The 26,834-nt window shown below is 43.6% G+C and overlaps 2 protein-coding genes across 2 annotated transcripts; both read right to left on the bottom strand.

The window, feature by feature from the left end:
- Positions 1 to 1,312: 1,312 nt before the first annotated feature.
- Positions 1,313 to 4,462, bottom strand: LOC132873983 (G-protein coupled receptor 182-like). The gene is made up of 2 exons (XM_060909836.1): positions 4,406 to 4,462; positions 1,313 to 2,726 (listed from the first exon to the last, which is right to left on the bottom strand). Exon 2 carries the CDS (start codon positions 2,724 to 2,726, stop codon positions 1,656 to 1,658), a length of 1,071 nt encoding a protein of 356 aa, XP_060765819.1. The 5' UTR covers positions 4,406 to 4,462; the 3' UTR covers positions 1,313 to 1,655.
- Positions 4,463 to 6,652: 2,190 nt separating this feature from the next.
- pip4k2cb (phosphatidylinositol-5-phosphate 4-kinase, type II, gamma b) lies at positions 6,653 to 25,875 on the bottom strand. Its single transcript, XM_060910632.1, has 10 exons — positions 24,679 to 25,875; positions 24,289 to 24,386; positions 22,647 to 22,743; positions 20,649 to 20,798; positions 20,367 to 20,513; positions 19,951 to 19,989; positions 19,627 to 19,740; positions 7,620 to 7,884; positions 7,315 to 7,418; positions 6,653 to 7,000 (listed from the first exon to the last, which is right to left on the bottom strand). The coding sequence occupies exons 1-10, from the start codon at positions 24,832 to 24,834 to the stop codon at positions 6,917 to 6,919; spliced, it is 1,254 nt and encodes a 417-aa protein (XP_060766615.1). The 5' UTR covers positions 24,835 to 25,875; the 3' UTR covers positions 6,653 to 6,916.
- Positions 25,876 to 26,834: the final 959 nt, after the last annotated feature.

Here is a 26,834-nt window from a genome sequence, read left to right as displayed (position 1 = left end):
TTGGATATATTGTATATAGAGAGCATATTACACATTGGCGCAAAGATATGAATTATTATCCATGCAGGAGACTTTTTTGATGGAATAAAAATGTGTTCTATTCCCTTCTAGCAGGTTTCATTCATTTGGTTTGATAGCATGCAATATTGTTAGCATATCGCTTATCCTATGTGTATTACATCACTCTACCCAATGGAGAATGAGCGTTGAACATCTCATCATTATCTGTAGCCGCTTTATCCTGTTCTACAGGGTCGCAGGCGAGCTGGATCCTATCCCAGCTGACTACGGGCAAAAGGCGGGGTACACCCTGGACAAGTCGCCAGGTCATCACAGGGCTGACACATAGACACAGACAACCATTCACACTCACATTCACACCTACGCTCAATTTAGAGTCACCAGTTAACCTAACCTGCATGTCTTTGGACTGTGGGGGAAACCGGAGCACCCGGAGGAAACCCACGCGGACACGGGGAGAACATGCAAACTCCACACAGAAAGGCCCTCACCGGCCACGGGGCTCGAACCCGGACCTTCTTGCTGTGAGGCAACAGCGCTAACCACTACACCACCGTGCCGCCCCGGCCGCCAGGTTTGCTTCATTAAATACGGAAGATTTTGAGAGAATTTTGAAAGAGAAAGATGTGTTGAACACCCAAAAGGAATGTATAATAATAATAATAATAATAATAATAATAATAATAATAATAATAATAATATCAGCTGGCTTTTTTGTAGTTTACCAGATATATTCCATTTAGCTACTCATCATCAAATCGTTCAGTATCATGCTCGCTGAATGGAATATATCTGATAGACCACGAAAAAAAGCCAGACAATATTATTTAAATATGTCTCTCAAATCTGCGATGTATTTCATATGAAAAATGTGAGTTTTTCAACACAAGAAGATAAACTTCATATCTTCAAGCCAACATGTGATTTTCTTTTTATGATATCAACACAGGGCGGCACGGTGGTGTAGTGGTTAGCGCTGTCGCCTCACAGCAAGAAGGTCCGGGTTCGAGCCCCGGGGCCGGCGAGGGCCTTTCTGTGTGGAGTTTGCATGTTCTCCCCGTGTCCGCGTGGGTTTCCTCCGGGTGCTCCGGTTTCCCCCACAGTCCAAAGACATGCAGGTTAGGTTAACTGGTGACTCTAAATTGAGCGTAGGTGTGAATGTGAGTGTGAATGGTTGTCTGTGTCTATGTGTCAGCCCTGTGATGACCTGGCGACTTGTCCAGGGTGAACCCCGCCTTTCGCCCGTAGTCAGCTGGGATATGATCCAGCCCGCCCGTGACCCTGTAGAACAGGATAAAGCAGCTAGAGATAATGAGATGAGATATCAACACATTTACAAACAAAAAGTCCCCAAATTTATCAAAACAACTCATCGATTTCCTCACAAGTGAAGATTTTGGAAAATATATGACTCAGTGTCCTGGATGTAGTTCGTATGAAAAATGCGAGTGGCGTACAGTATTTCCCAATAAAACACTCGTGTCTATGTTACAAAATTTAATATCTAACTGTACATATGATTAATATTTCTAATGTAACTGTACATAATTCTCATTAAACATAGTGTATGGTAATTTTTTCTGATTTATGCGTTTCTAACTTTCAGTCTGAACCAGTCTGTTCTTTTTTTCCCCTTATGGTCCTCCATCTGATTGGCTGGTGTTGTTTTCAGTCATATTGTTTAACTTTCCTCCATTTCCTTTACCATCAACTTGATTAGCATGTTGATCCGTTCCTCGATTAGCAACAACGTCTTGAGGCAAATGGCTCAAAATGAGGTTAGTAAGCTTGCTGCGGAAGCTCCTGCTTAGAAAACTGTAAAGGATGGGATTGGCCAAGCAGTGGAGTAACGTGATTGTTCTCACTACAGCGTAGGAGAAAAAGAGCTGCTCGAGTGTGTTGCAGTCAAATAAATTAAAGTGCATCACCTCCATCAGGATGATGATCATGGTCAGGTGAAATGGAAGGAAGCAAATGATAAAAACAGAGGAATAAACGTGCAGGAACCAAATGTCGTTGGTGTTACTGATCTGAACATCAGCAGATGATCTCAGCACTCGGGCTGTTAGCGTGTTAAAGGTCACCATAATCCCAGCCGGTATTAAATACTGCACCAAAAACTGGATAATAACAAGAGTGCTGAACCACTTCTCGTAGTCATGTTCAGGCATCAAGAAACATCCCGGTTCATCCGATCCTAAAACTTGAACGTGTACCGTTTCTAACAAGCCTATAAACAACGCAAAAGTCCACAGGGCCACACAAATTATGTTCCTCTTGCATTTTTCTGACATGGCCATTGTTTTTGGTGCTGATCCACGTACCAGGGACAGATAGCGCTCGACAGAGATATATGCTAGGAAAAATGAGCTAGCATGGATGTTAACCATGATCATTAAATTTGTAAAGCGGCACAGGAAATCACCCCAAAGCCAAACGTGATCCAGAGCAACTTCCAGCATGATGGTGGGTAAGATGAGCATCAGCATGGTGTCGGCCACGCCCATGTTGAGGATGCAGAATATCACGGTGTTACGTGTGTGGCGTCTCTGCCAGTTTACCCACACGACCGTTAGATTCATGCTCAATCCCACGATGAACATGAACAGATGGAGCAGGAACATTCCGATACGCCGAGACTCCAAATCCACTTTGATGGTGCAGTGGTCGAGGAACAACTCCGTCTCATTGTAGTCACTTTCCATCTGTCCAAACATACAAACTCACAGCATTTTAAACAAACTCAAGACTCTCCAACACACACAAAAACCTCGTGTCAATCAAACCTCATGTTTACATATCACTGGCAGAAATCACATTTATTATTTTATCATATGTTTAATTTGTAGCATATGTTTAAATATACGTTTGCATTCAACAACATTATTCACCTTTAATTATTATCTTTTTGACTGTGGTTGGTAGCAGCCTTGTTTAGAATCAGAATCAGAATTACTTTATTAATCCCCGGAGGGAAATTCAAATTTGCTACCAAGCTCCTGAATCAAAGAAGAAGTTGACTGACATTATTAAATAAATATATTTGAATTTGCAACATCTGTGGGGGAAAATGTTATGATCAACAACAGATTTTCTTTCTGTTGATTCTCATCTAAACAGAGCTCTGGATTATAGTTAAATTAATGAAGAAGGCATTTGATTATATGATTTAACATGTAATTGTTTTCTACTTGTAATAACAATGAAGAATTTTGCAGCCTTGAGGCTGAGTAAAATATGAAGTATAATAATAATAATAATAATAATAATAATAATAATTAGTAGTAGTAGTAGTAGTAATAGTAATAATATTGTTGAACTAACATATATTTGATATGATTAATATTAATATTATGATATCCTGTTTGTGTCTCGCCTGAGTATTGCCTGTTTACTGACTCTGCCTTTGTGGATTTGGATTTGTCTGAAATAAACTCTCTACTGCGTTTACATCCATCTGTCGCTGCATACCGGACACTTCAGTGCTGCAGTTTTATGTAAATGATCTGTAATTATAGCAGAAAGTATAGTATGTTCAAAAATAAAAAAAAATCATAAACACAAAACAAACAAACAAAAAAAGAACATTCTCCGAATGAAAAATCACAGGAGTGTTGAGTAAAAAGAATGATTATCATAAGTAGGTTTTAGCCAATCAGCATTAAGTGTTAATCCCTTAAACAAAACAAAAAAACAAAAAAAACCCAAACAAATAATACAGTTCCAGATCACAACATCCAAATTTGCAAAGTCGTGTCTGATTTTTAAAAGAAAACAAAATTCCTGACAAACTTTATTGCTTAAGCTATTAGTTAAAAAGGCTGATCATTTACATTTTTAAATAATAATTTATTTATTTATGTTCAACTGTACAGTATATAAGAAAGTGTGTGAAGGAATTACTTCTATAAATACTGAGTTAACTTAATAAATTATGTGATATTTTAAGCCATAAAAAAGCTCTTTGTTTAATTCTAGATTTAATATATAACCATTTCCTGATTTGTAACGAGAACGCATTTTTAAGTGGAAAGAAAGTTAAAAAAATAAACACGATTTCTGCCTTAATCTTTCTCACTGATTACAGAACGATTAGTATAAATTCAACAATGCAATCAATTTAAATATTTTCGACATATTTGAACATTTTCTATTCTAAGAGTTCTAAAATTGTTCGAAGAAATATTCGACATATTTTCTATTTTTTCTCATCTTTCAGAAAACCTTCCGTCAATTAGCCGAGTTCGCTCTTTAATGACAACAAATGTAAGTAAAGTAAGTAAATAAAGAATGATACATCATTACACAGTTTGTGTGTGTGTGTGTGTGTGTGTGTGTGTGTGTGTGTTTTAAAAAATAACTAAATATTGATGGCTTTACTTACATTTCTGCTAAAATGTGAAAAAGTTTGAATAAATGGCTGAACTCCCCTCAGGCTGGTGGTGCTGGTGGGACTGGAAGTTCAGTGAGATGCACCCAGAGGAAAATCACATTATCTGACTAAACACGTCATGCTCTTCCATAAGCACATAAGCACTTCCTGACAGTAGGAAAGGAAAAAAAAGGATTTCGTTTCCTCAGCAGGATTTGAGAAACGGTAAAGACGATCATTAACCTCTGAGCTTTTGTCCTCCTGAAGAGGAAATGGTTTTCAGTAAACAGCACAAAAACAATGTGTGCATCAACAGATTACACACACACACACACACACACACACACACACACACACACACACACACACACACACACACACACACACTTCTGCTACTGTCTCACTTGAAGATATCTGCTTTACACTAACATCTCACATGAACATTATTGTAATGATGGTTAGAGTCTTTTATAAATTAATTCCTTTCACAGTTTGCCTCGGTTCACTTTAAAGTTCAGAAAAATGAATTTTTACGCTAATGTTGTGCGAACATGTTCACGTTCCTGTGACAAAAGTTGCAGGGATGTTCACAGAAGTTTAAAAACAGTTAAACAGGTAAAAGGAAACTTGACAGAATGGAAAAGCATCAGGAAAAGTTCCTCCAGTAGTAACATTCAGGAAACGTTCTGCTAACGTAAAATCTTACGGTAACGTTATATCTAGAGTAGTGCAGGCAGTCCCAGTGAAGGTGTGGCCTGTGTGTCCGTTACCGTGAAGGAGGTGTGGCCTGTGTGTCCGTTACCGTGAAGGACGTGTGGCCTATGCGCTTGTCAGTCCCACTGAAGGAGGTGTGGCTTGTGTGTTCGTTACTGTGAAGGAGCTGTGGCCTATGTGCTTGTCAGTCCCACTGAAGGAGGTGTGGCCTGTGTGTCCATTACCGTGAAGGAGATGTGGCCTGTGTGTCCGTTACCGTGAAGGAGGTGTGGCCTATGTGCTTGTCAGTCCCACTGAAGGAGGTGTGGCTTGTGTGTTCGTTACTGTGAAGGAGCTGTGGCCTATGTGCTTGTCAGTCCCACTGAAGGAGGTGTGGCCTGTGTGTCCATTACCATGAAGGAGGTGTGGCCTGTGTGTCCGTTACCGTGAAGGAGGTGTGGCCTATGTGCTTGTCAGTCCCAGTGAAAGAGGTGTGGCCTGTGTGTCTGTTACTGTGAAGGAGGTGTGGCCTATGTGCTTGTCAGTCCCACTGAAGGAGGTGTGGCCTGTGTGTCCGTTACAATGAAGGAGGTGTGGCTTATGTGCTTGTCAGTTCCAGTGAAGGAGGTGTGACCTGTGTGTCAGTTCCAGTGAAGGAGGCGTGGCTTATGTGTTTGTCAGTCTCAGTGAAGAAGGTGTGGCCTGTGTGTCCATTACAGTGAAAGAGGTGTGTCTTTCGTGCTTGTCAGTTTCAGTGAAGGAGGCGTGGTCTGTGTGTCAGTTGCAGTAAGGAGGTGTGGCTTATGTGCTTGTCAGTCTCAGTGAAGGAGGCGTGGCTTACTTGCTCCCAGTGAAGGTGTGGCCTGTGTGTCAGTTACAGTGAAGGAGACATCCACATTCACTTCCTGATTTGTTTTTTTCTCTCACTATGCATCCTTCGTTATGCTCCTATCACATGACCCTTTCCTGGAAGAAAACAAATGGCGTCAGCGGTTTAGAGTGGCACACACATGCCCAGTGTAGAGGAATGGTTATGTGATATGTGTTTTCAGGTGACTTAGTTTGGATGGAGATTATTTCTGATACAGAGCGAAGACACTCGTCTGGATGGAGAATGTTTTCATTTTAAAACTAAAATGTATGAATGTGGACATCGCTGCAGAATGGGATTCCGAGTCAAGGAGGTGTGATCTCTGTGAATTTTAGGGTTCCGGAAGGAGGCGTGGCCTCTGTGTCTGGAAATCCAAGTGAAGGAGGCGTGGCCTTTATGTGTCTGTTACAGTGAAGGAGGCGTGGCCTTTGTGTGTCTTGCAGTCCCAGTGAAGGAGGTGTGGCCTCTGTCAAATCTATCTATCTATCTATCTATCTATCTATCTATCTATCTATCTATCTATCTATCTATCTATCTGTCTGTCTGTCTGTCTGTCTGTCTGTCTGTCTGTCTGTCTTTGCATAAAAAAACCACAACATGAATAATGAAGTGAATATTTTTGTCAGTGTTTTGTTTAGAAAACCAATTTATTATTAAATCTGACCCTGGTTTTAAAATGATCTGATATCAGCAGGAGAGCAGAATATTCCACAGGATAAATTGATAGAGATATGACATGGTACAGAAAAATAATTTACCAGTGAATTACATTTTCTTTTCATTTTCAACATTTTGTATAAGCAGTGGTTCGTGTTCAGTTATAGTGAGCAGAAGGTTGTGAGTTTAAATCCCAGCCCTATAACAGCTAAGGCACACAGCTGTGACTCAGTAATTTAACTCTCTCTCTCTCTCTCTCTCTCTCTGTTCCTGCTAATAAAAGTACTAATGATAAAAAAAGCTCAGTGAGTGAAGATGTTGGTGATGAACTCCAGGAATCTCTTGCCGTACTGCTCAGGATGAACTGTAGAGATCTCCGCCCCCGACTGCAAACCAAAGAAAAAAACAACAAAGCTGTTAAAACAAAATACCAGGATATTAATTATTATAAATCATTTATAACAACAATAAGTCAGACTGAGAGATGCGATATATCAGATCCCCCACATCTGTTCAGGAATGGTTTGATCTGATATGACAGACAGACAGGCAGACAGACAGGCAGGAAGGCAGACAGACAGACAGGCAGGCAGACAGGAAGGCAGACAGACAGGAAGGCAGACAGATAGACAGACAGGCAGGCGGACAGACAGACAGACAGGTAGACAGACAGGCAGGCCCCAGTAGCTGTGATACTCACTCCATGCTTGACGGTCTTTGCAGCGTGTGCTGCTTTTTTCTTGGTGTCATAATGAGTTAAGATGTTTATGAGCCCCATGAAATAAATTTCTCTCTGTGGCGCTCCTGAGGAGAAACAGAGACACAGCACTGTGTTTAATCCCTGACATCTGTCATTAACCTCACAAACGACTCCATAAACAACTCCACAATCAACTTAACAAACCTAAACAACTACACAAACAATTTGACAAACGACTTGACAAATTATAAGATAAACGGCACTTTTATTTAAATAATTCATCCATAAACACACAAAAAATTCACCGGCTGCACTCTGGATGCCATAAACATCCACAAACGGATCAAACTCTGCTGGAGCGATGGTTTTACGGGCGGGAACAGAACCGGCCCCGCCCTCAGGTGACATGCTGAGAGATGCTGAGGCTACCACGGACACGTCGTTTTCCTGCTCGTCCTCCACCTCACACACAGAGTCTTCATCCTCCTCCTCTTCCTCTCGCTCGCCTCTGTCCATGTCATGAATCCCCAACAACAGGCTGTAGTCCATGAGCTTCAACCTCACGAGGAACTGCACAACACACACACACACACACACACACACACACACACACACACACACACACACACACACACACACACACACACACAAAACCATATAACACACATACAAACTCAATCAGTCAAGGAGGTGTGACCTCTGTGTATAAGTTACAGTTTAGGGGGCATGGCATCTGTGTGTCAATCACTTATTAGGAGGTGTGGTCTCTGTGTGCCAGTCACCTATTAGGAGGTGTGGCCTCTGTGTATAAGTTACAGTTTAGCAGGCATGGCATCTGTGTGTCAATCACTTATTAAGAGGTGTGGTCTCTGTGTGCCAGTCACAATTTCAGAGGTGTGGCCCGTGTGACAATTACTTATTCGGAGGTGTGGCCTCTATGTGTCAATCACTTATTAGGAGCTGTGGCCTCTGTATAAGTTACAGTTTAGGAGGCGTGGCCTCTGTGTGTCAATCACAGTTTAGGCCTGTGACCTCTGTGTGACAATCACTTATTAGGAGGTGTGGCCTCTGTGTCTAATTACAGTTTAGGAGGCGTGGCCTTGGTGTGACAATCACAGTTTGGGAGGCGTGGCCTCTGTCAGAGAGAGAAAAAGCTAGTGGAATTGAATGGGGGGGGGGAATCTGTCTTTAATTTTGTTTTGTTTTGAATAAAATCCATCACAGCAGCACCAGGACTGATCACCGTCACCTCATCGTGAAAAAATCATTATAGCACATGGTGTCGTGTTTTCCAAAATTTAAAAACTAACTAACTAAATATATATATATATATATATATATCATCTCTCATCTCATTATCTCTAGCCGCTTTATCCTTCTACAGGGTTGCAGGCAAGCTGGAGCCTATCCCAGCTGACTACGGGCGAAAGGCGGGGTACACCCTGGACAAGTCGCCAGGTCATCACAGGGCTGACACATAGACAACCATTCACACTCACATTCACACCTACGCTCAATTTAGAGTCACCAGTTAACCTAACCTGCATGTCTTTGGACTGTGGGGGAAACCGGAGCACCCGGAGGAAACCCACGCGGACACAGGGAGAACATGCAAACTCCACACAGAAAGGCCCTCGCCGGCCCCGGGGCTCGAACCCAGGACCTTCTTGCTGTGAGGCGACAGCGCTAACCACTACACCACCGTGCCGCCCCTATATATATATATATATATATATATATATATATACACTTGTGTTCAAAATAATAGCAGTCCAACATGACTAACCAGATCAATCACTGTTTTTGGTGGAAATTATATTACTACATGGCAAATAATTTACCAGTAGGTGTAGTAGAGTCATAGAAAACCAACAGACCCAACATTCATGATATGCATGCTCCCGAGTCTGTGTAATCGAATAATTAAGTGAAAGGGACGTGTTCAAAATAATAGCAGTGTGGAGTTCAATTAGTGAGATCATTCATTCTGTGAAAAAACAGATGTCAGTCAGGTGGCCCTAATTTAAGGACGAAGCCAGCACATGTTGTACATCCATTTCTCTCTGAAAACCTGAGAAACACGGGTCGTTCCAGACATTGTTCAGAAGAACAGCGTGCTTTGATTAAAACGTTGATTGGAGAGGTAAAACGTATACTGTAAAGAAGTGCAGAAAATGATGGGCTGCTCAGCTAAAATGATCTCCAGTGCTTTAAAATGGACAGCAAAGCCAGAGAGACGTGGAAGAAAACAGAAGACTACCATTCGAATGGATCGAAGAATAGCCAGAATGGCAAAGACTCAGCCAATGATCAGCTCCAGGGTGATCAAAGACGGTCTGAAGTTACCTGTGAGTACTGTGACAATTAGAAGATGCCTGTGTGAAGCTAATCTATCGGCAAGAAGCTCCCGCAAAGTTCCACTGTTAAAAAAAAGACGTGCTGTAGAGGATACAATTTGCCAAAGAACACATCGACTGGCCTAAAGAGAAATGGAGAAACATTTTGTGGACTGATGAAAGTAAGATTGTTCTTTTTGGGTCTGTTCTTTTTGGATATGGGGATGTCTCTCTTACTATGGTGCCGGGCCTACTTATCGCATACCAGGGATCATGGATCAGTTTGCATACATCAAAATACTTGAAGAGGTCATGTTGCCTTATGCTGAAGAGGAAATGCCCTTGAAATGGGTGTTTCAACAAGACAACGACCCCAAACACACCAGTAAGCGAGCAGCATCAGGGTTCAAGACCAACAAAATGAAAGTTATGGAGTGGCCAGCCCAATCCCCGGACCTTAATCCGATAGAAAACTTGTGGGGTGACATCAAAAATGCTGTTTCTGAGGCAAAACCAAGAAATGCAGAGGAATTGTGGAATGTTGTCAAATCATCCTGGGCTGGAATACCTGTTCACAGGTGCCAGAAGTTGGTCAACTCCATGCAACACAGATGTGAAGCAGTTCTCAGAAACCATGGTTACACAACTAAATATTAGTTTAGTGATTCACAGGAATGCTAAATCCTAAAGATTTTTTCAGTTTATACAGTAAATATTTGAGTTTGTAATGAAAAATGCAGACACTGCTATTTTTTTGAACAGCCCAAAATTCATTTTTCTTCATTTTCTGTAAAGTAATTAAAACATTGATACATTTTTCTTCATGTTTTGATGTAGAATATAATGTGCAGTGTTCCCAATGCATGGAAATAAAAACTATTATAAGGATTTTGAGCTTTACTCACGTTTTTAAACACACTGCTATTATTTTGAACACGACTGTATATATATATATATATGAATTCCAAAGTTATCCCAACTTATTTTCCAGTGACATGGTATTAAATGAAATGTTTTCCTCAGCACTAAATGCTTTTCATAACATGAATAAAAACAGATGTTATCTGAGGTCTGAATGTTTTACAGCTCTTTCACTAGTGCACTTTTCCTGCTGTTGTTTAAACCGGATCTATAGGTGCTGAGAAATCACTAAAACTGTTATCTTTACTTCAGACAGAGCCAAGCAGTCACAAGACCAGAGAACCCACAGTAACGTCCTGATGAACAGGAAAGATCGGCTTTAAACAGCACGTTCAGCACTTCACACACTTACATTCATCCAGCACAGATAATGCTGGAGATAAACACACGATATATCATTAATTATGGGCATATATTAGTAATGTTTACGTGACTTTACTCTCTGAATTAGACATTTCAGCTCACTTTAATGGAGCCTGTTTAGTTTTCCTTAAAGAGATCATTATTATCCGTGTGACACGTGCAGCAGGTTGTTATAGCAATCCTGAGTGCTGTGGCATTAATAGGATTTAAAGCTGATGTGGAACTACTGTGTTTGTCACTAATGTCACAAATCTGGTGTTCATTATTACACCAACAGGAAGAACACTATGCATGTAAAATACACGACAGCTAAGTGCTGATAGTTGTCATGTAGATGATATCTCCACAATATTTAACTGTAAAGAAAGATCAGATTTTTTATCTTTAATCAACACTGAATGATCAGATCAGGTCCCAATTAAAAATACCACTTTAAAGGTCCCATGGCATTAAATTTTCACTTTCTGAGGTTTTTTAACGTTAAAATGAGTTCCTCTGACCTTCTTAAGTCACCCCAGTGGCTAGAAATTTCATAATGTGTAAACCAAACTATGCCCAACATTTGAGAATGGCGCGTCAAAACGGCGCGTTGATAAGCTCTTCCCTTGCCTACGTCAGCAAGGGAGATGATCCCCATGCCCCCCCCTCTAGATTCCCACCCACTGTATGGATTGCCCGCCCAGTTGTAGTGAGGAGACCATAGAGGACACAACAACATGGCATCACCTAAGCGAGCGAAACATGGAAGTTGCGCTGTACATGGATGTGACAACACAGAAAGGAGTCTGTTTTTACTGCCGACGGGAGAGCCCCTGAAGACGCAGTGGCTTAATTTTATTTACTTCAATAATACGCCGTCGAGTCTACCTAAGACGGTGTATGTTTGTCGGAAGCATTTTCCTGATGAATGTTTCCACAACTTGGGACAGTACAGGGCAGGTTTTGCACATCAACTGTCACTGAAGCCTGGGTCCGTACCAAGCATCCCTGCCGCATCAGCAACAAACACCGAACAAGCAAGTGTATAACTGTTAAGTCGTTTTGCCGTGTTTTAAAATAGGTGCGTTTGCAATGGCTACATTAGCTGTGCAGCTAACCACTTCCTGCAGTTAGCCAGGTACTCTGCGCTACCTCTGTTATAATAGCCAATCAAAACAGTTTTTACAAAGACACCCACATTCTTTTTTTTAAGTCACTCGTTCATTTTATTTGTTTGTTTGTTCAGTAAAAACCCAAACATTTGTTGAATTTATTTTATTTCCTCGCATCACACCTTAATGACGTCAGCGCACGGTATTTTTCCCTGATTCTGGGCCGGGGTGTCGTGAGTGGCAGAGCAGCTCCATCGCTGCGATCCATTGAAAGTCAGCCCTAGATCCAATCTTTTGTCGGGAGCCGAGATCGCGCGGGCGGCCCTCCAGCGGCACCGGCCGCCCGTGGAGGCAGCGGTTCTCCTAGGGGCAAGTTGGGGGGAGGAAACGGCAAAGTCCCCACTCCTCCATGGTAAAACTGCTCAGTTTTACTATGGGCCTCAGGCTGAAAAAAACCCGACAAAGTCCCAGTTTTACCATGGGCTCGAGTTGTACCATTTTTTTAGACAGTGCGGACGGACCAGGGCATTCGCCCGCCTGGCCGTGCCCGACGAGGAGCGCTCTCGGCCGGCTTGGGAGGCAGACGGCAGCCCCTCCCCCTCCCCCCATGGCACACCCCCACCCTCTATCCTTCCCCGCCTCCATGCTTCTCATTAGCAAAACGACGCACTGGGAAAAGGGCTGAAATGGGGCTTTCTTCCAGGAGGCTATATCTACATTCCGAGGGTTCATTTCGAGAAAGGCTGCGGATATAACATCCGGAAACCTCCACGATCCCGTTTAAAGCATCAACAAACCACCATGCCATGGGTCCTTTAACATTGTAATATGGAAACAGATGGACGTGTTTAACAACAGTGGTTAAGTTAGCCAGCTATTTAAACATAGATCTGTCTGCTAACTAGCGAGCTAGTTATAGTCTAACGCTGTGTCTCTGTTTGCGTACTTCCTTTAGGACACTTTCATGTAGTACACTGTGCACACGATGTATTTACTTGCATTATGTGAACATTTCTACACAAATTAAACATGGCAATTTGTGCATTTACCAGAAAAGATGATTGCATCATGTGACTGTGATTGTTACATCACCAACCAAAATATATTTTGGCTTTTTTTTTTGCTCACTTCTTAAAAATGAATGTTTTTAATTTGTCCTATTTAACATGATGTGGAAGTTACATCATCATTATCACCATCAACGATGTTTCCTCCTCCAACTGGCTGAAAATCAGTTGCTGGTCCCGCCCCTTCTGCTATCATTGAGCGTGAGAAGTGTCCAGCGTTGCACACTCAACTTTCTGACCGTTTTGAGTTCAGTGTCCAGGTCTCACAGTGCACCGCATGCTCATCTCATCTCATTATCTGTAGCCGCTTTATCCTGTTCTACAGGGTCGCAGGCGAGCTGGAGCCTATCCCAGCTGACTACGGGTGAAAGGCGGGGTACACCCTGGACAAGTCGCCAGGTCATCACAGGGCTGACACATAGACACAGACAACCATTCACACTCACATTCACACCTACGCTCAATTTAGAGTCACCAGTTAACCTAACCTGCATGTCTTTGGACTGTGGGGGAAACCGGAGCACCCGGAGGAAACCCACGCGGACACGGGGAGAACATGCAAACTCCACACAGAAAGGCCCTCGCCGGCCACGGGGCTCGAACCCGGACCTTCTTGCTGTGAGGTGACAGCGCTAACCACTACACCACCATGCCGCCTGCACCGCATGCTACTATACTTAGTGAGAACACACTTATGCACTCAAAATAGCAACCGTATGTGCAGAAGAATGCAAATTGAGACACACTGGAAGTATTTTGACTCGTAATTAAGTCAGGCACTAGAAGGTTAGCCTAAAGTATACAGTGTAAAGTGGCAGTGAAGATTGCTAGCGAGAGAGCTAAAATTAGCCGAATTATTTTTTACTAAAACCATTAATCATGTGTCACTAGGAAGTGAGCTAGCATGAGGCTGATTAGCTCATCTGGCTGTAGGCCAGGCTGGATGAGCTTCTGCACACATTGTCCGTCCACAATTTACAAAAATTGCTACTCCTCCTATAGGATTGATCAGATTTCAATCAAACTCACATGCAATCTTCCCCAGGTAGGTGTGCATAAAATTTGTCAAGATGGTGGCACCACCTGTCATATTTACGATTTTATGGGTGTCTGAAATTTTTGGGTGACTCGTCACATTAAACGCTACTCTTCATAAACTGCTGGGACATTTTCACTGAAACTTACCCAGAAGACTCTAAAGACATTCCAACAAGAATTGTTCACCAGGTGGTGCCACCTGCCATGGATGCGGTGTCATGCTCCACCCTGGACATCCACTCCGGAGATTACGGATCTCCCAAGCCAGTGCCGATCCGGATCCGGGACGGGAATTCCATCCCACCTGAACTCACTTCCTGGTTTTCATCGCTGCTTATTTAAAGGCTGTTCTCAGACTCTGACTTTGCCAGAACGTCTCGTTTGTTTTCTCTAGCCGTTTCTGTGCCTTCATGCTTTTCATGGTTTTTCCCTCTAGCTATTTTTCTAGTTCATGTTTTTTGCACCAAGGGTTTTTTCTTGTTCATGTTTTTTTTGCTTTAGTGTTTTTGTCCTTACCTGTCTCGTGTTTTTGTCAGGTTTTTGTCTCTTGTTACCCGGACTATTTTAGCCATTTGTGTTTTTGTCCTGTTTTGCTACCTTTTTGCCATGCCCTTTTTTCCCCCTGGATTAAATCACCTTATTTATTGGATTACTGTCTGTTGTGCGTTTTTCTGCTTCTGGACCCAGACTTCACCTCCACCACCCATAACAGTACGTTCTGGCCAACATGGATCCAGCAGAACTCACCCATCTGAGAACGGCCATCCAGCAACAAGGGATTCTCCTTGGGACCCACCAACAAGACCTACAGCAAATTACCCAGAACCTCGCCACCCTGTCCAACTCACTCAACCTCCTCACCATGCAGATTCAGTACTTTCAAGCCGTGCCTACTCCTGCCCAACCGCCTTCTACTTCAGCTCCTGCCACCACCTTTCTCCGCGAACCGAGACTTCCAGCACATCAGCCCTACGATGGAGAACCAGGTACTTGCAGATCGTTTCTGTCTCAATGCTCTTTGATCTTAGAGCTGCAACCTCTGGCCTTCCCCACAGAATGCTCCCGGGTAGCATATGCCATCACGCTCCTCACCGGCAAGGCTAGAGAGTGGGGAACAGCGGTCTGGGATGCCGATATGCCCTTTTGTTCCAGTCTCAAGGATTTCTTTGAGGAGATGAGGCGAACTTTCGATCGCTCTCTGTCTGGCTGGGAGGTGGCTAGAGGGCTCATGGAGTTGCGGCAGGGGTCCTGGTCTACCTTGGACTACGCCATCGAGTTCCGGACATTGGCGACATCGTGCGGTTGGAACGAGAGCGCCCAGATCGACGCGTTCCTGCACAGCCTGTCCGATGCCATTAAGGACGAATTGGTATTGCAGGAACTGCTGTCGAACCTCTCCAGCCTCATGGACCTCGCCAACCGCATCAACGCCCAGGTACAGCAACGGAGGAAAGAGAAGAACTGCCCCAGCTTCACCTCCTCTCCACCTCCTGCCACGTCCGTCGAACCCATGCAGGTAGAACGGGTTCGGGTGTCAGTAGAGAAGCGACATCGCCAGCGGGGCATGAGGGCCTGCTTCTACTGCAATCAGCTGGGACACATCTGCTGAGCCTGCCCGCTAAAAGGACAAGCCCACCAGTTGAATCGAGGGGCCCAGGTGGGCAACGCTTGGAACCAGTTCCCCGCTAATCGTCCATTACTCCCTGTCATCATTATCCGTGACAACCAGCATTACCACCTCCAGGCCCTCATCGACTCAGGGGCGGACAGGAACCTGATCTGCTCTGCCACTGCCAAGCGTCTGGGAATCCCGCTACTCGCTCTTGACATCCCTCTCACTGTCCTGACACTCAATGGCACTGGCTTGACCACCATCACCCACCTTATCACCCCGCTCACCCTGAGGATTTCCGGTAACCACTCAGAAATCATCCAGCTTCATGTCATGAACGACCCCCATGTACCCATTGTCCTAGAATTACCATGGTTAATGCAGCACAACCTAAACTGGTCTGACAACACCATCCTAGGCTGGAGCCAGTCCTGCCTAGCTTCCTGTCTGAATTCTGCTCTGCCTCTCGCCAAACCACCGCAGCCTTCAGCCAGCGAGTTCCCCGACCTCTCTCATGTGCCTCCAGAATATCTGGACCTTAAACTCATCTTCAGCAAGACCTGAGCAGTGTCCCTCCCTCCTCACAGACCCTATGACTGTGGAATCGACCTCCTACCCAGGACAGCGTCACCCAAGGGACGACTCTACTGTCTCTTTCCCGTCGAAAGGTAAGCCATGGAGAAATACATCTCCGAATCTTTGGCAGCTGGGATCATCCGCCCTTCTTCCTCCCCAGCAGGGGTGGGATTCTTCTTCATGGAAAAGAAGGACAAGTCGCTCCACCCCTGCATTGACTATTGGGGTCTCAATGCCATCACGGTCAAGAACCGCTATCCACTACTGCTCATGACCACGGCCTTCGAACTACTCCAGGGAACCAAGGTATTTACCAAGTTAGATCTATGCAATGCATAACATCTTGTCAGAATCAGGGAGGGGTACGAGTGGAAGATGGCCTTTCACACCACCACTGGTCACTACGTGTACCTCGTCATCCCTTTTGGCCTGACCAATGCGCCTGCAGTCTTCCAGGCACTCGTTAATGACGTCTTAAGGAACTTCCTAAACATCTTCATTTTTGTGTACCTGGATGACATCCTGATCTTCTCCCGCTCCCTGGAGGAACATTGGGGTCATGTCCGGCAGGTCCTCCAGCGCCTGCTAGAGAACAAACTGTTCGTCAAGGTGGAGAAGAGCGAATTTCACCAGAACTCTGTCTCATTTCTGGGATTCATCATCTCCCCGGCGAGGATCCAGATGGACCCCCTCAAGCTCGAGGCAGTCGCTGATTGGCCCACCCCATCCTCATGACGAGAACTCCAGCATTTCCTGGGGTTCGCCAATTTCTACAGGTGCTTCATCCGTGACTTCAGCACCATGGCCGGACCTCTCATAGCATTGACCTCGATCAGGAGCCCATTCAAGTGGGGGGAGGAAGCAGAGAAAGCCTTCTCCATGCTCAAGCGCAAGTTCACCACAGCATCCATTCTCACCATACCCGATCCGGCCAAACAGTTCATTGTGGAGGTCGATGCTTCCGAGTCAGGGGTCGGAGCCATCCTATCCCAGAGGGCCAGTGATGATAAGGTCCACCCCTGCTCCTTCTTCTCTCACCGGCTGTCCCCTGCTGAATGAAACTATGACATTGGTGACAGAGAGCTGTTGGCCGTCAAGCTCGCCTTGGAGGAGTGGAGGCACTGGCTCAAGGGGTCTGATCTCCCCTTCCTTGTCTGGACTGACCACAAGAATTTAGAATACCTCAAGTCTGCCAAACGTCTCAATTCGCAGCAAGCCCAATGGTCTCTTCTTCTCCTGTTTTCATTTCACACTCTCCTACCGCCCAGGCTCCAAGAACAGCAAACCCAATGCCCTGTCCAGGATATTCTCTTCCCGTCAGGAGAAGTCTAGAACACCCGAAACCATCCTCCCTCCACATTGTCTGGTGGGAGCTGCCCTACTTGAGGTAGAGATGTTAGTGCAGAAGGCCCTGGAGCAGGACCCCAGAGAAGGTAACTCAAGCAACACACCACTTAACCATCTGTTTGTTCCCTGTTCTGTGTGAACCCAGGTGCTGCAGTGGGGTCATGGCTCCAAGTTGGCCTGTCACCCAGGAGCTGCTTGAACCCTGGCACTTATCCAACAATGCTTCTGGTGGCCATCCATCAAGGAAGATGTCCAGGAGTTCATGGCAGCCTGCGACACATGTGCCTGGAACAAGACAGCCAATCAACCCCCTGCTGGCTTGCTAAGACCCCTCCTGACTCCTCATCGACCCTGGTCTCACATCGCCCTGGACTTCGTCACAGGACTCCCCAACTCAGGTGCCAACACATGCATCCTCACAATTATCGACCAGTTCTCCAAGTCAGTCCATTTCATCCCTCTGCCCAAGCTTTCCACAGCTAAAGAAACCACCGAATTACTCATCCTCCGTATTTTCCGCATACACGGACTCCCCACTGACATCGTCTCCGACCGGGGTCCTCAGTTCACTGCGCAGTTCTGGAGGGCCTTCTGCTAACTCATTGGGGCCTCCTGTAGTCTCTCCTCAGGTTTCCATCCCCAAACCAATGGCCAGGTGGAATAGGCGAATCAAGATTTGGAGGTGGCACTCAGGTGTATGGTGTCCAGGGATGTTGGTTCTTGGAGTAAGTACTTACCTTGGGTCAAATACGCTCATAACGCTCTTCCTTCATCTGCCACAGGTCTCTCACCCTTCTAGTGTTCCCCAGGTTACCAAGCACCACTCTTCCCCAACCAAGAGGAGGAGGTCACCGTACCCTCAGCCCAGATCTTTATACGCCACTGCAGGAGGACATGGGCATTGGCCCGGAGAAGACTCATTCACTCCACCCTAGCATCCAAGAGGCAGGCCAACAAACGCCACTCTAAGGTGCCCACCTACCAGGTGGGGCAATGAGTCATGCTCTCCACACACCACCTGCCACTCAGAACTATCTCCCGCAAGCTGGCTCCCAGGTACCTAGGACCCTTCCTCATCAGTAAGGTAATCAATCCATGTTCTGTCAGACTGGCACTACCACTCACCATGCGATGCATCCACCCCACGTTCCATGTGTCACAGCTTAAACCTCTGGTCTCTAGCTCTTTGTCCCCACCCTCCAAACCCCCTCCTCCTCCCAGGCTCATTGATGGTGGCGAAGCCTACACGGTCAAAAAGCTGCTGAAGGTGCAGCGGTGAGGCAGAGGACTCCAGTACCTGGTGGACTGGGAAGGTTACGGTCCTGAGGAGAGAAGTTGGGTCCCCGCCAGGTTCATCTTGGAACCAACCCTCATCTCCGACTTCCACCAGCAACACCCTGACGCTCTTCCTAAAGCGCCTGGAGGCGCTCATTGAAGGGGGGGGTACTGTCATGCTCCACCCCGGACATCCACTCCAGAGATTACTGATCTCCCATGCTAATTATTATAGTATGTAGTCTTTCAGCCGTCAGAGAGAGAGAGAGAGAGAGAGAGAGAGTGTGTGTGTGTGTGTGTGTGTGTGTGTGTGTGTGTGTGTGTGTGCTGGTAGAGGGCACTAGTGAGTTTGTGTGAAACGTGAACAGACCCTGTGTGTAACTGTCACCAACACGGTGAAAAGAGAGAGAGAGAGAGAGTCCCAAGTTTCCTCATGGAGACAAGGCAAATGTCCTGACAAGGAAAGGAATATCATATTCTACAGTTTGAACATTGTGAGGACATTTCCTTGGTCTCCAGAACGAAAAACAAAAACATCAAGTTTTATTTACAAAACTAAAAGATTTCCTTTTGGTTTCTGATGATACGGTGAAGTTATAGAAATGAGAAGGCCTCATAAGGATACTAAGACCTTTATATTATATATTTGTGTGAGAGAGAGAGAGTGAGAGAGCTCCATGACTCACTTCTACATCATGGTTGAGCTTCTCCATGAGCTTCTCCTTCTCTTCATCACTGATGTAAATCCGCTGCATGTTGTTCCTGAAGTCCATGTCCTTGAAGGTGGGCAGATCTTTCTCCTGTGAAGACCAGAGTTTATCTTCAATCTCTCCTGATTTTATTTTGCTTTTTGGCATCAGACTTTATTATAGTTCATATTTAACCAATAATTAATTAGAATATATTTATTGATGCTCACATTAATAAAAAATAGATTAAAAAAACCCACACAGGCTCCATCTGAATCACAGTCAGTCCTTTCTGCATAATATAATCTTTTAAAATCTTACCTTCTCTTTATCACTCGCTTCACGAGACACTAAAGAGCCCTAAAGAGATAAAAACAGAATAATGAAAGAAATGAAGAAAATGTAGTAACCAGATTTATCTGATGTACGTCCTCTAGTGGTTTGTTTGTGTAAAAACTCTATACTTTAGTGGGTTAGTCCAAACACAACAGCAGAATTTTCTCTCTTAAAAATCTTTAATGCTTTAATTCTGGTCAGTACCACCCTGGACCACTAGGGGGAGTCAGGAGTAATCCACTGGACTTGTGGCTTCATTCAGTACTTTCACTCCAGTGACCTGGTTTCATTTCCAGTCATAATTTCTGATAATCTTCTTATTCCACATCCACAAGCAACACATGCATGTGGAATATTGTTCTAACCAGGAAGTGTGAGTGTGAGTTTGTTTTCAACGTTACCTTGAGGTTGTATTTTGTGTGGATGGTCAGCTGGTGGCTGAACATGTTCCTCATGATGATGAAGTAGGTGTCCTCATTGTTGACGGTAACACGGTACATGCCGAGGAACTGAGGGAGCAGTGTGACGCCATGACTCTTTACAATGTGCTGGAAACACACACTTTCATGAGCACAGGGTGTTTATGGAGAACATGTTCTGTACGGTGAGACGGGTTTCAGTGATGGACGTGGTGATGATGAACGCGTGTTGTGTAAAATGAGATAAAAGTGTAAGTTGATTACTTGGTGATATTCAGACAGGATGTTGTGCATTTCCTCCACTTCCTCACTGGAAATCTGTTTGATCATCAATAATCGGTTGTGTGAGGAGAGCAGGAGATGTTCGTCCTGACTCTCGCTGTCCTTCAGAGGGGAACTGCGCACTAAAGACACCTACACGGGGGAAAGAACAGAAGGAATAATAAACAGGCAGGAAAGAAATCTCCACCTTCAGACTTCAGGCGATCTGTCAGTGCTGAGTGGGAGTACTGGAGTTTTACTGGTGTTTATCATTACATACAGAGTTTAAATAAAGTAACTGGCAAAAAGTACATTAAATAAATTTGTACATAAATATCTATCTATCTATCTATCTATCTATCTATCTATCTATCTATCTATCTATCTATCTATCTATCTATCTATCTATCTATCTATCTAGCGAAGGAATATCAGTTTTTTAACTCCACAGGTTGAAGGTTGCTGGCCTGGAGGACGGTGTTTAGTTGATCCGGTTGTGAGATTGATCACAGCCCCCTGGGATTGGCTTCATGCAAACATTCATGCAAACACCAACGACACTGAAGCCATGTGGCCTTAAACACATTTGAATGGAAAAACACAGCTGACTGAAACACATCACCTGCACACAGTGAAAAACACTGTGGGGTTTATGGATTACAGTCGGCTGTGACCTCATCAATGCGACTTACTTCTAATGAGTGACACAATAAAGCTAATTTAATTATGAGTCGTTTATAGCAGCACATATTACACTTATTTCATTTCAATTCTCCCTCCAGAGTAAACAGTCAACAAATTCGTTCTGTTGGAGCGGCACACACATTACGGTTTCATTACATTTTGTGGAAAACATGATGTGTCTCAATAGACATCATCTTCAACATTCAAACCCACTGAGTTATATCCTGTGGGGAAGAGTTTGGGGTTTTGTCCTTCGTAAACAGAAACTCCAGGAAGCGTCCGCTCTTTTCTATCGTTTCCTGTGAAGCCAAACGAAATCGAGTCCCGAGTTTGAGTTTCAACAATAAACCAGGGATCTTCAGCAGGTTCTCAGACAGGTTCAGCTCCATAGATGGTCCATGTTATGGTCATGTGACCTACTAATGATAAAGCGCAACATGAATAGCCACAAGTGACTCAAACTTTATGTATACACTACATGGCAAAAGGTATGCGCACCCCTAACCATCACACCCATATGTTCTTGTTGAACATCTCCTTCCAGATTTACTCCCCTTTACTGATATAATAACTGCGAGCTGCCCGAGTGCTTGTGTGTCCGCCTTTCAAACGGGAAATCGTCTCATACCAAAGACCATCCTAAAAATGGTACCTGCTGCTATCTGGTGAGGCGCCGCAATATAGATATGAGTAGGGAGTCAAACTCTCATGATTACCAGAGGACCCGCCTCCCACTGTAACACTAGCGATGTAATAGTCGAGAGTCCGAGGGCTGTGGAAATGGAGATTGGCACCACCCAGTGTACCTTAGGGCCTGGTTAGTACTGGGACAGGAGACTGCCTGAGAAGACCAGGCCGTGGCACGGGACGGAAAGCTCCACTCTTCTGAGAAGGCTTTCTGCTAGATTTTGGGGCATGGCTGTGGGGATTTGTGTTCATTCAGCTGCAAGAGGAGGCTCCAGTTCCAGTTCGTCCCAAAGGTGTTCAGCAAAGGGAAGTTTTAATCCAACCTTGTCAGGAGGAACCACATACACACTATATATGCTTGGAATTTCTGCACTCATGACATTTCCCTCAGCATTTCGCTCATAAGCATTTCAAGCATCAAGGCCTGCGAATTAAACTGACATAAAAAAAAACTGGCAAGAGACAAACCGATCCATCCAAACACCAAAATACAAATAAACAACGTCAATAAAAACAACTAAATGGCTAAAAAAAAAATCCTGAAATTTCAGTCCAGCTGATGTGACGGCTTTAAAACATTCAACAAACAAACAAAAACATCCCTGGAGCCTCAGAAAGGATGCCGTTTACCTGATATTCCTGATCCTCGATCCCGAATCTCTCTCGGAGGTTACGGAAAACCTGCGGGCAGTACTCCTTAAACTTAAAGTGTCCAGGCAGGTTTTCTCTGTGAAGACAGGCACAGTGTGTTGATATCACACTTTCACACCACTCTGACTGCTCTGTAGATCATCGTCTGGAATATTCTCACGATAATGATTTCTTCACCAGCATTATTTACTGCATCGTTAATCATCATTAATGCACCACCTTCATGAATGTGAAGGAAGATGTTAATGCTCATATTAATGGATATTTTACAGTTTTTAAAAATCACAAATTGTGGGTGCCAATATTTATTATCAAATTCCAGATGATTATCAACATTTAGACAGACAGTGTGTGGTGATTTAATCTGATTTTATTTTATTATTTAAATATCTAATATGTTTTTTTAAATGTTAGCTCATGTAAAATGTTCTCTTGTAGTTGTATTTTACTGAATAAAAAAATAGATTCATGAAAAAAATCAACAATCTTCAGTTCCACAAGTTCCTCCAATAAAACTGGACTCGGCAGCAGGAACTAAAAAGGTTCCTGTTTCCCGTGTTTAGAACTTTTCTTTTCACTCCACTGAACACAAAAGCAGTGTGTTTAATAATATTAATAATAATAATCTCTTTAATAATCTCTAAATCCTCCCAATTCCCAAACAGATTCCAGAAAATTCATTTACAAAAGCTTTTTTGTTCAGGGTTAACTCTGGAGTTGATCTTCTTCTGTCTTTATTTCTCAGAGTTTTCTGCACCACAGTACGAACAACGAACTCAGCAAAACTCTCAGCGTTTTTATTCAAAACATTTCATAAATTTAATCGATTAAATCAGTAAAACATTAAGTGATGGGAAAAAAACGTAAAAGTGCTGAGAGACACCGAATTAATGGAGGCGGTGCTTCACTAACGTTTGATCATAAAGGAACAATTTAGTTTGCAATGTGAATAAACAATGATAATGCTAGTTAACTACAATATACACATTATTATTATTATTATTATTATTATTATTATTATTATTATATGGCATGAGCTAATTCCAGTAAAATCGTGCGCTCTGATTGGTTCCTTGGCTGGCAGTATTTTCCCATAATGCCTGTGGGTGATTACAGACTTTCTTTCCAAGGCGCCATTTTTCAATGCTGCAAAAAACAAACAAAAACAAAAACAAAACAGCCAAAAACCTTTACGTGGAAATCAAAACAAAGTCAAAAACAAGAGTCAGCAAGTTATTCAAGAAATGAGCAACGAAGAGCGTTCAGAAACCACTAATCGCTAACGGAAATTCAGTTTTGAAACCACTAGCCATTTATTCTGCATGTGAGACTCAACTATGTTACAAATATGACGAGACTGAAAGCAGCGTCACGTCTCATTATAATGACCGTCGGTTTTAATCTTAGAAATAAAAAAGTCACATAATAAACTCCTTATTAACCTCCACACAAAACATCTGTAACATCTGACTGGAAGAGCATGCAAAAAAACCCAAACCATGAACCATGAAGGTTATTAATCGATAAAGTGAACAGAATATTTCAAAGGTGAGTTTAACGGCAGAGAAAACAGACAACTCCAGATCTCTGATAGATTTCAGTGTGTGTGTGTGTGTGTTACTTGTTGAACAGGTGGTAGTTCACTTTGATCTTGCTGTTGGCTTTAAAGTCATCAGGCAGTAGCATCACCGGCGCAGGAACATGAACCAGATCACTGACCTGCACAGCAGCAACAACAGCGTTACTCTTCTCACACTGATTCATTTCCTCTAACAGCACATCCCCAAGACTTTTATTCCTCTTAAACCACAGCAAGTTCCCAGCACTGATGTTGGAATATCTGTGAAAACATCTCACTGAGCAGTTTCCCTCATCAGCCTCTTTTTTTTCTCTCAGGTTAATAAAACTATAGAAGAACTTGCAGTGTTTTACGTTACTGTGAAACCACGGAGTGTGAACTAACAGCCCCCGTGTTTAATACTGTGAGTGTAATGATGTAGAGATGGTGTACCGTGTGATTGATGCCCCACATGAAGACACTCAGTACAGGATCACTGGCCCTGAACACCTCCACCTTCTGATGGACAAAGTGTTTCTTCTTGCTCTTGGTGCGGCGCAGTTTAGATGGCGGGGGGTTCGAGATGGAGCCTGATTTTGGGGATGCCATTTCTGTTTAACACAGACACAGTGTTCCAGAGGTGGTGTTACAGATGCAGTGTTCCAGAGGTGGTGTTACAGATGCAGTGCTCCAGAGGTGGTGTTACAGATGCAGTGTTCACATGCAGTTTAAACAGACACAGTGATACAATCACAGTGTTCCAGATTCCAGAGTTACAGATGCAGTGTAACAGATGTGGTGTTATAAGTGCAGTGTAACAGACACATTAACAGACAGATGTGTTAGAAACGTGATGTTACAGATGCAGTGTAACAAATGCAATATAACAGATGGGGTGTAACAGATGCGGTGTAACAGACGCGGTGTAACAGACAGTGTAACAGACGTGGTGTAACAGATGCAGTGTAACAGACACAGTCTAACAGACGCAGTGTAACAGACGTGGTGTAACAGATGCAGTGTAACAGACACAGTCTAACAGACGCAGTGTAACAGATGCAGTGTAACAGACACAGTGTAACAGATGCAGTGTAACAGATGCAGTGTAATAGATGCAGTGTAACAGATGCAGTGTAACAGACTCAGTGTAACAGACAGTCTAACAGATGCAGTGTAACAGATGCAGTGTAATAGATGCAGTGTAACAGACACAGTCTAACAGACTCGGTGTAACAGACGCGGTGTAACAGATGCAGTGTAACAGATGCAGTGTAACAGACTCAGTGTAACAGACACAGTCTAACAGATGCAGTGTAACAGATGCAGTGTAATAGATGCAGTGTAACAGACACAGTCTAACAGACTCGGTGTAACAGACAGTCTAACAGACTCAGTGTAACAGACGCGGTGTAACAGATGCTCCAGTCCCCAGCTCTCAGGGACGATCCTCTGTTAAAAGGCACCTCATCCAGGCTTCTCTCTCTGAAGGCATGTTTAATGAAAATGGGACGCGACCCGATGCTTTGTTCTCTCCACAGGTGTGTTTTTCTGCTGATGGCTCCTCCTCCAGTCCTGAAGCTCAGCACTGATCAGCGCTAAAATCATTTCACAGAGTTAATTCTGCAGGACGATTCCAGGTGAAGGTGAAGAATGAACAGAACAACAGTCTAAAAGCGCAGGTGTGTGAACGAGTGTGTGAGAGTGTGTGAGAGTGTGTGAGGTTCCTGCTGCTGCCTGTCGGTGGAGCCTCAAAGGAACACAGTCATTTGATCCTCATGTGACTCTCTCTCTCTCTCTCTCTCTCTCTCTCTCTCTCTCTGTTCTCCTGCACTTGTTCTTTCTCTCATCTTTTTTCTCGTCTTTTAATCTTTCTCTTTCTCAACCATTCATCTTATCTTTTTCCCTCCCTCTTGCACTTTCTTTCTTTCCCCATTTTATCTTTTCTCTTCCATCTTTCTTAGATTGTCTTTCCCCTGCTGTCCTTCTCTCTTTTCTCTTGCTCTTTTTCACATCCCTCTCTCTCATATTTCATTTCTCTCCTCTTCACTCTTAAAACACTTCAGTTTCAGTCTCAGGGGCAGAAAGTTTCCTGTCAGCAAAGATTCTCTTTTTCTGAACAGGTGAAGAACTTTTCATTTTCCAGTGAAGCATGAAAAGAATATTTTCACCCACAGTATATGAAGATGGTTTCACTGGTTTAGGCTCTAAATAATAAGAAGAAAATAAAGCCGTCACGCCTCTAACACGTGTCCTTCCGTCTCAGACCCAAACACACACTTTAATTCTCATTGCAACACTTTATTTACATTTGCTACAGAGATTTTAAATACGAACAAAATGTAATAAAAAATCATGACATGTTGAATATTACAGATTTATGAGCTGTGACAAAACTGAGCCTCAAAACCTGCAGATTTCATGATAAATAATAACAAATAAAAAAGAGAAACAGTTCAATAAATAAATGTGTTGGTTTTAATTTACTAATACATATTTTAATAAAATAGACCATATGTTTCATCTCATATGGAAACTGTAGATTAATAACGTGATATATTTATGAAGATTGTGTGATGAGAGGTGTTCAGTTGTACGAAACATTACTTTAA

This window comes from Neoarius graeffei, chromosome 26, assembly GCF_027579695.1.
Source record: "Neoarius graeffei isolate fNeoGra1 chromosome 26, fNeoGra1.pri, whole genome shotgun sequence".
Lineage (NCBI taxonomy): Eukaryota > Metazoa > Chordata > Actinopteri > Siluriformes > Ariidae > Neoarius > Neoarius graeffei.
This window is presented reverse-complemented; position numbering and strand designations above follow the sequence as displayed.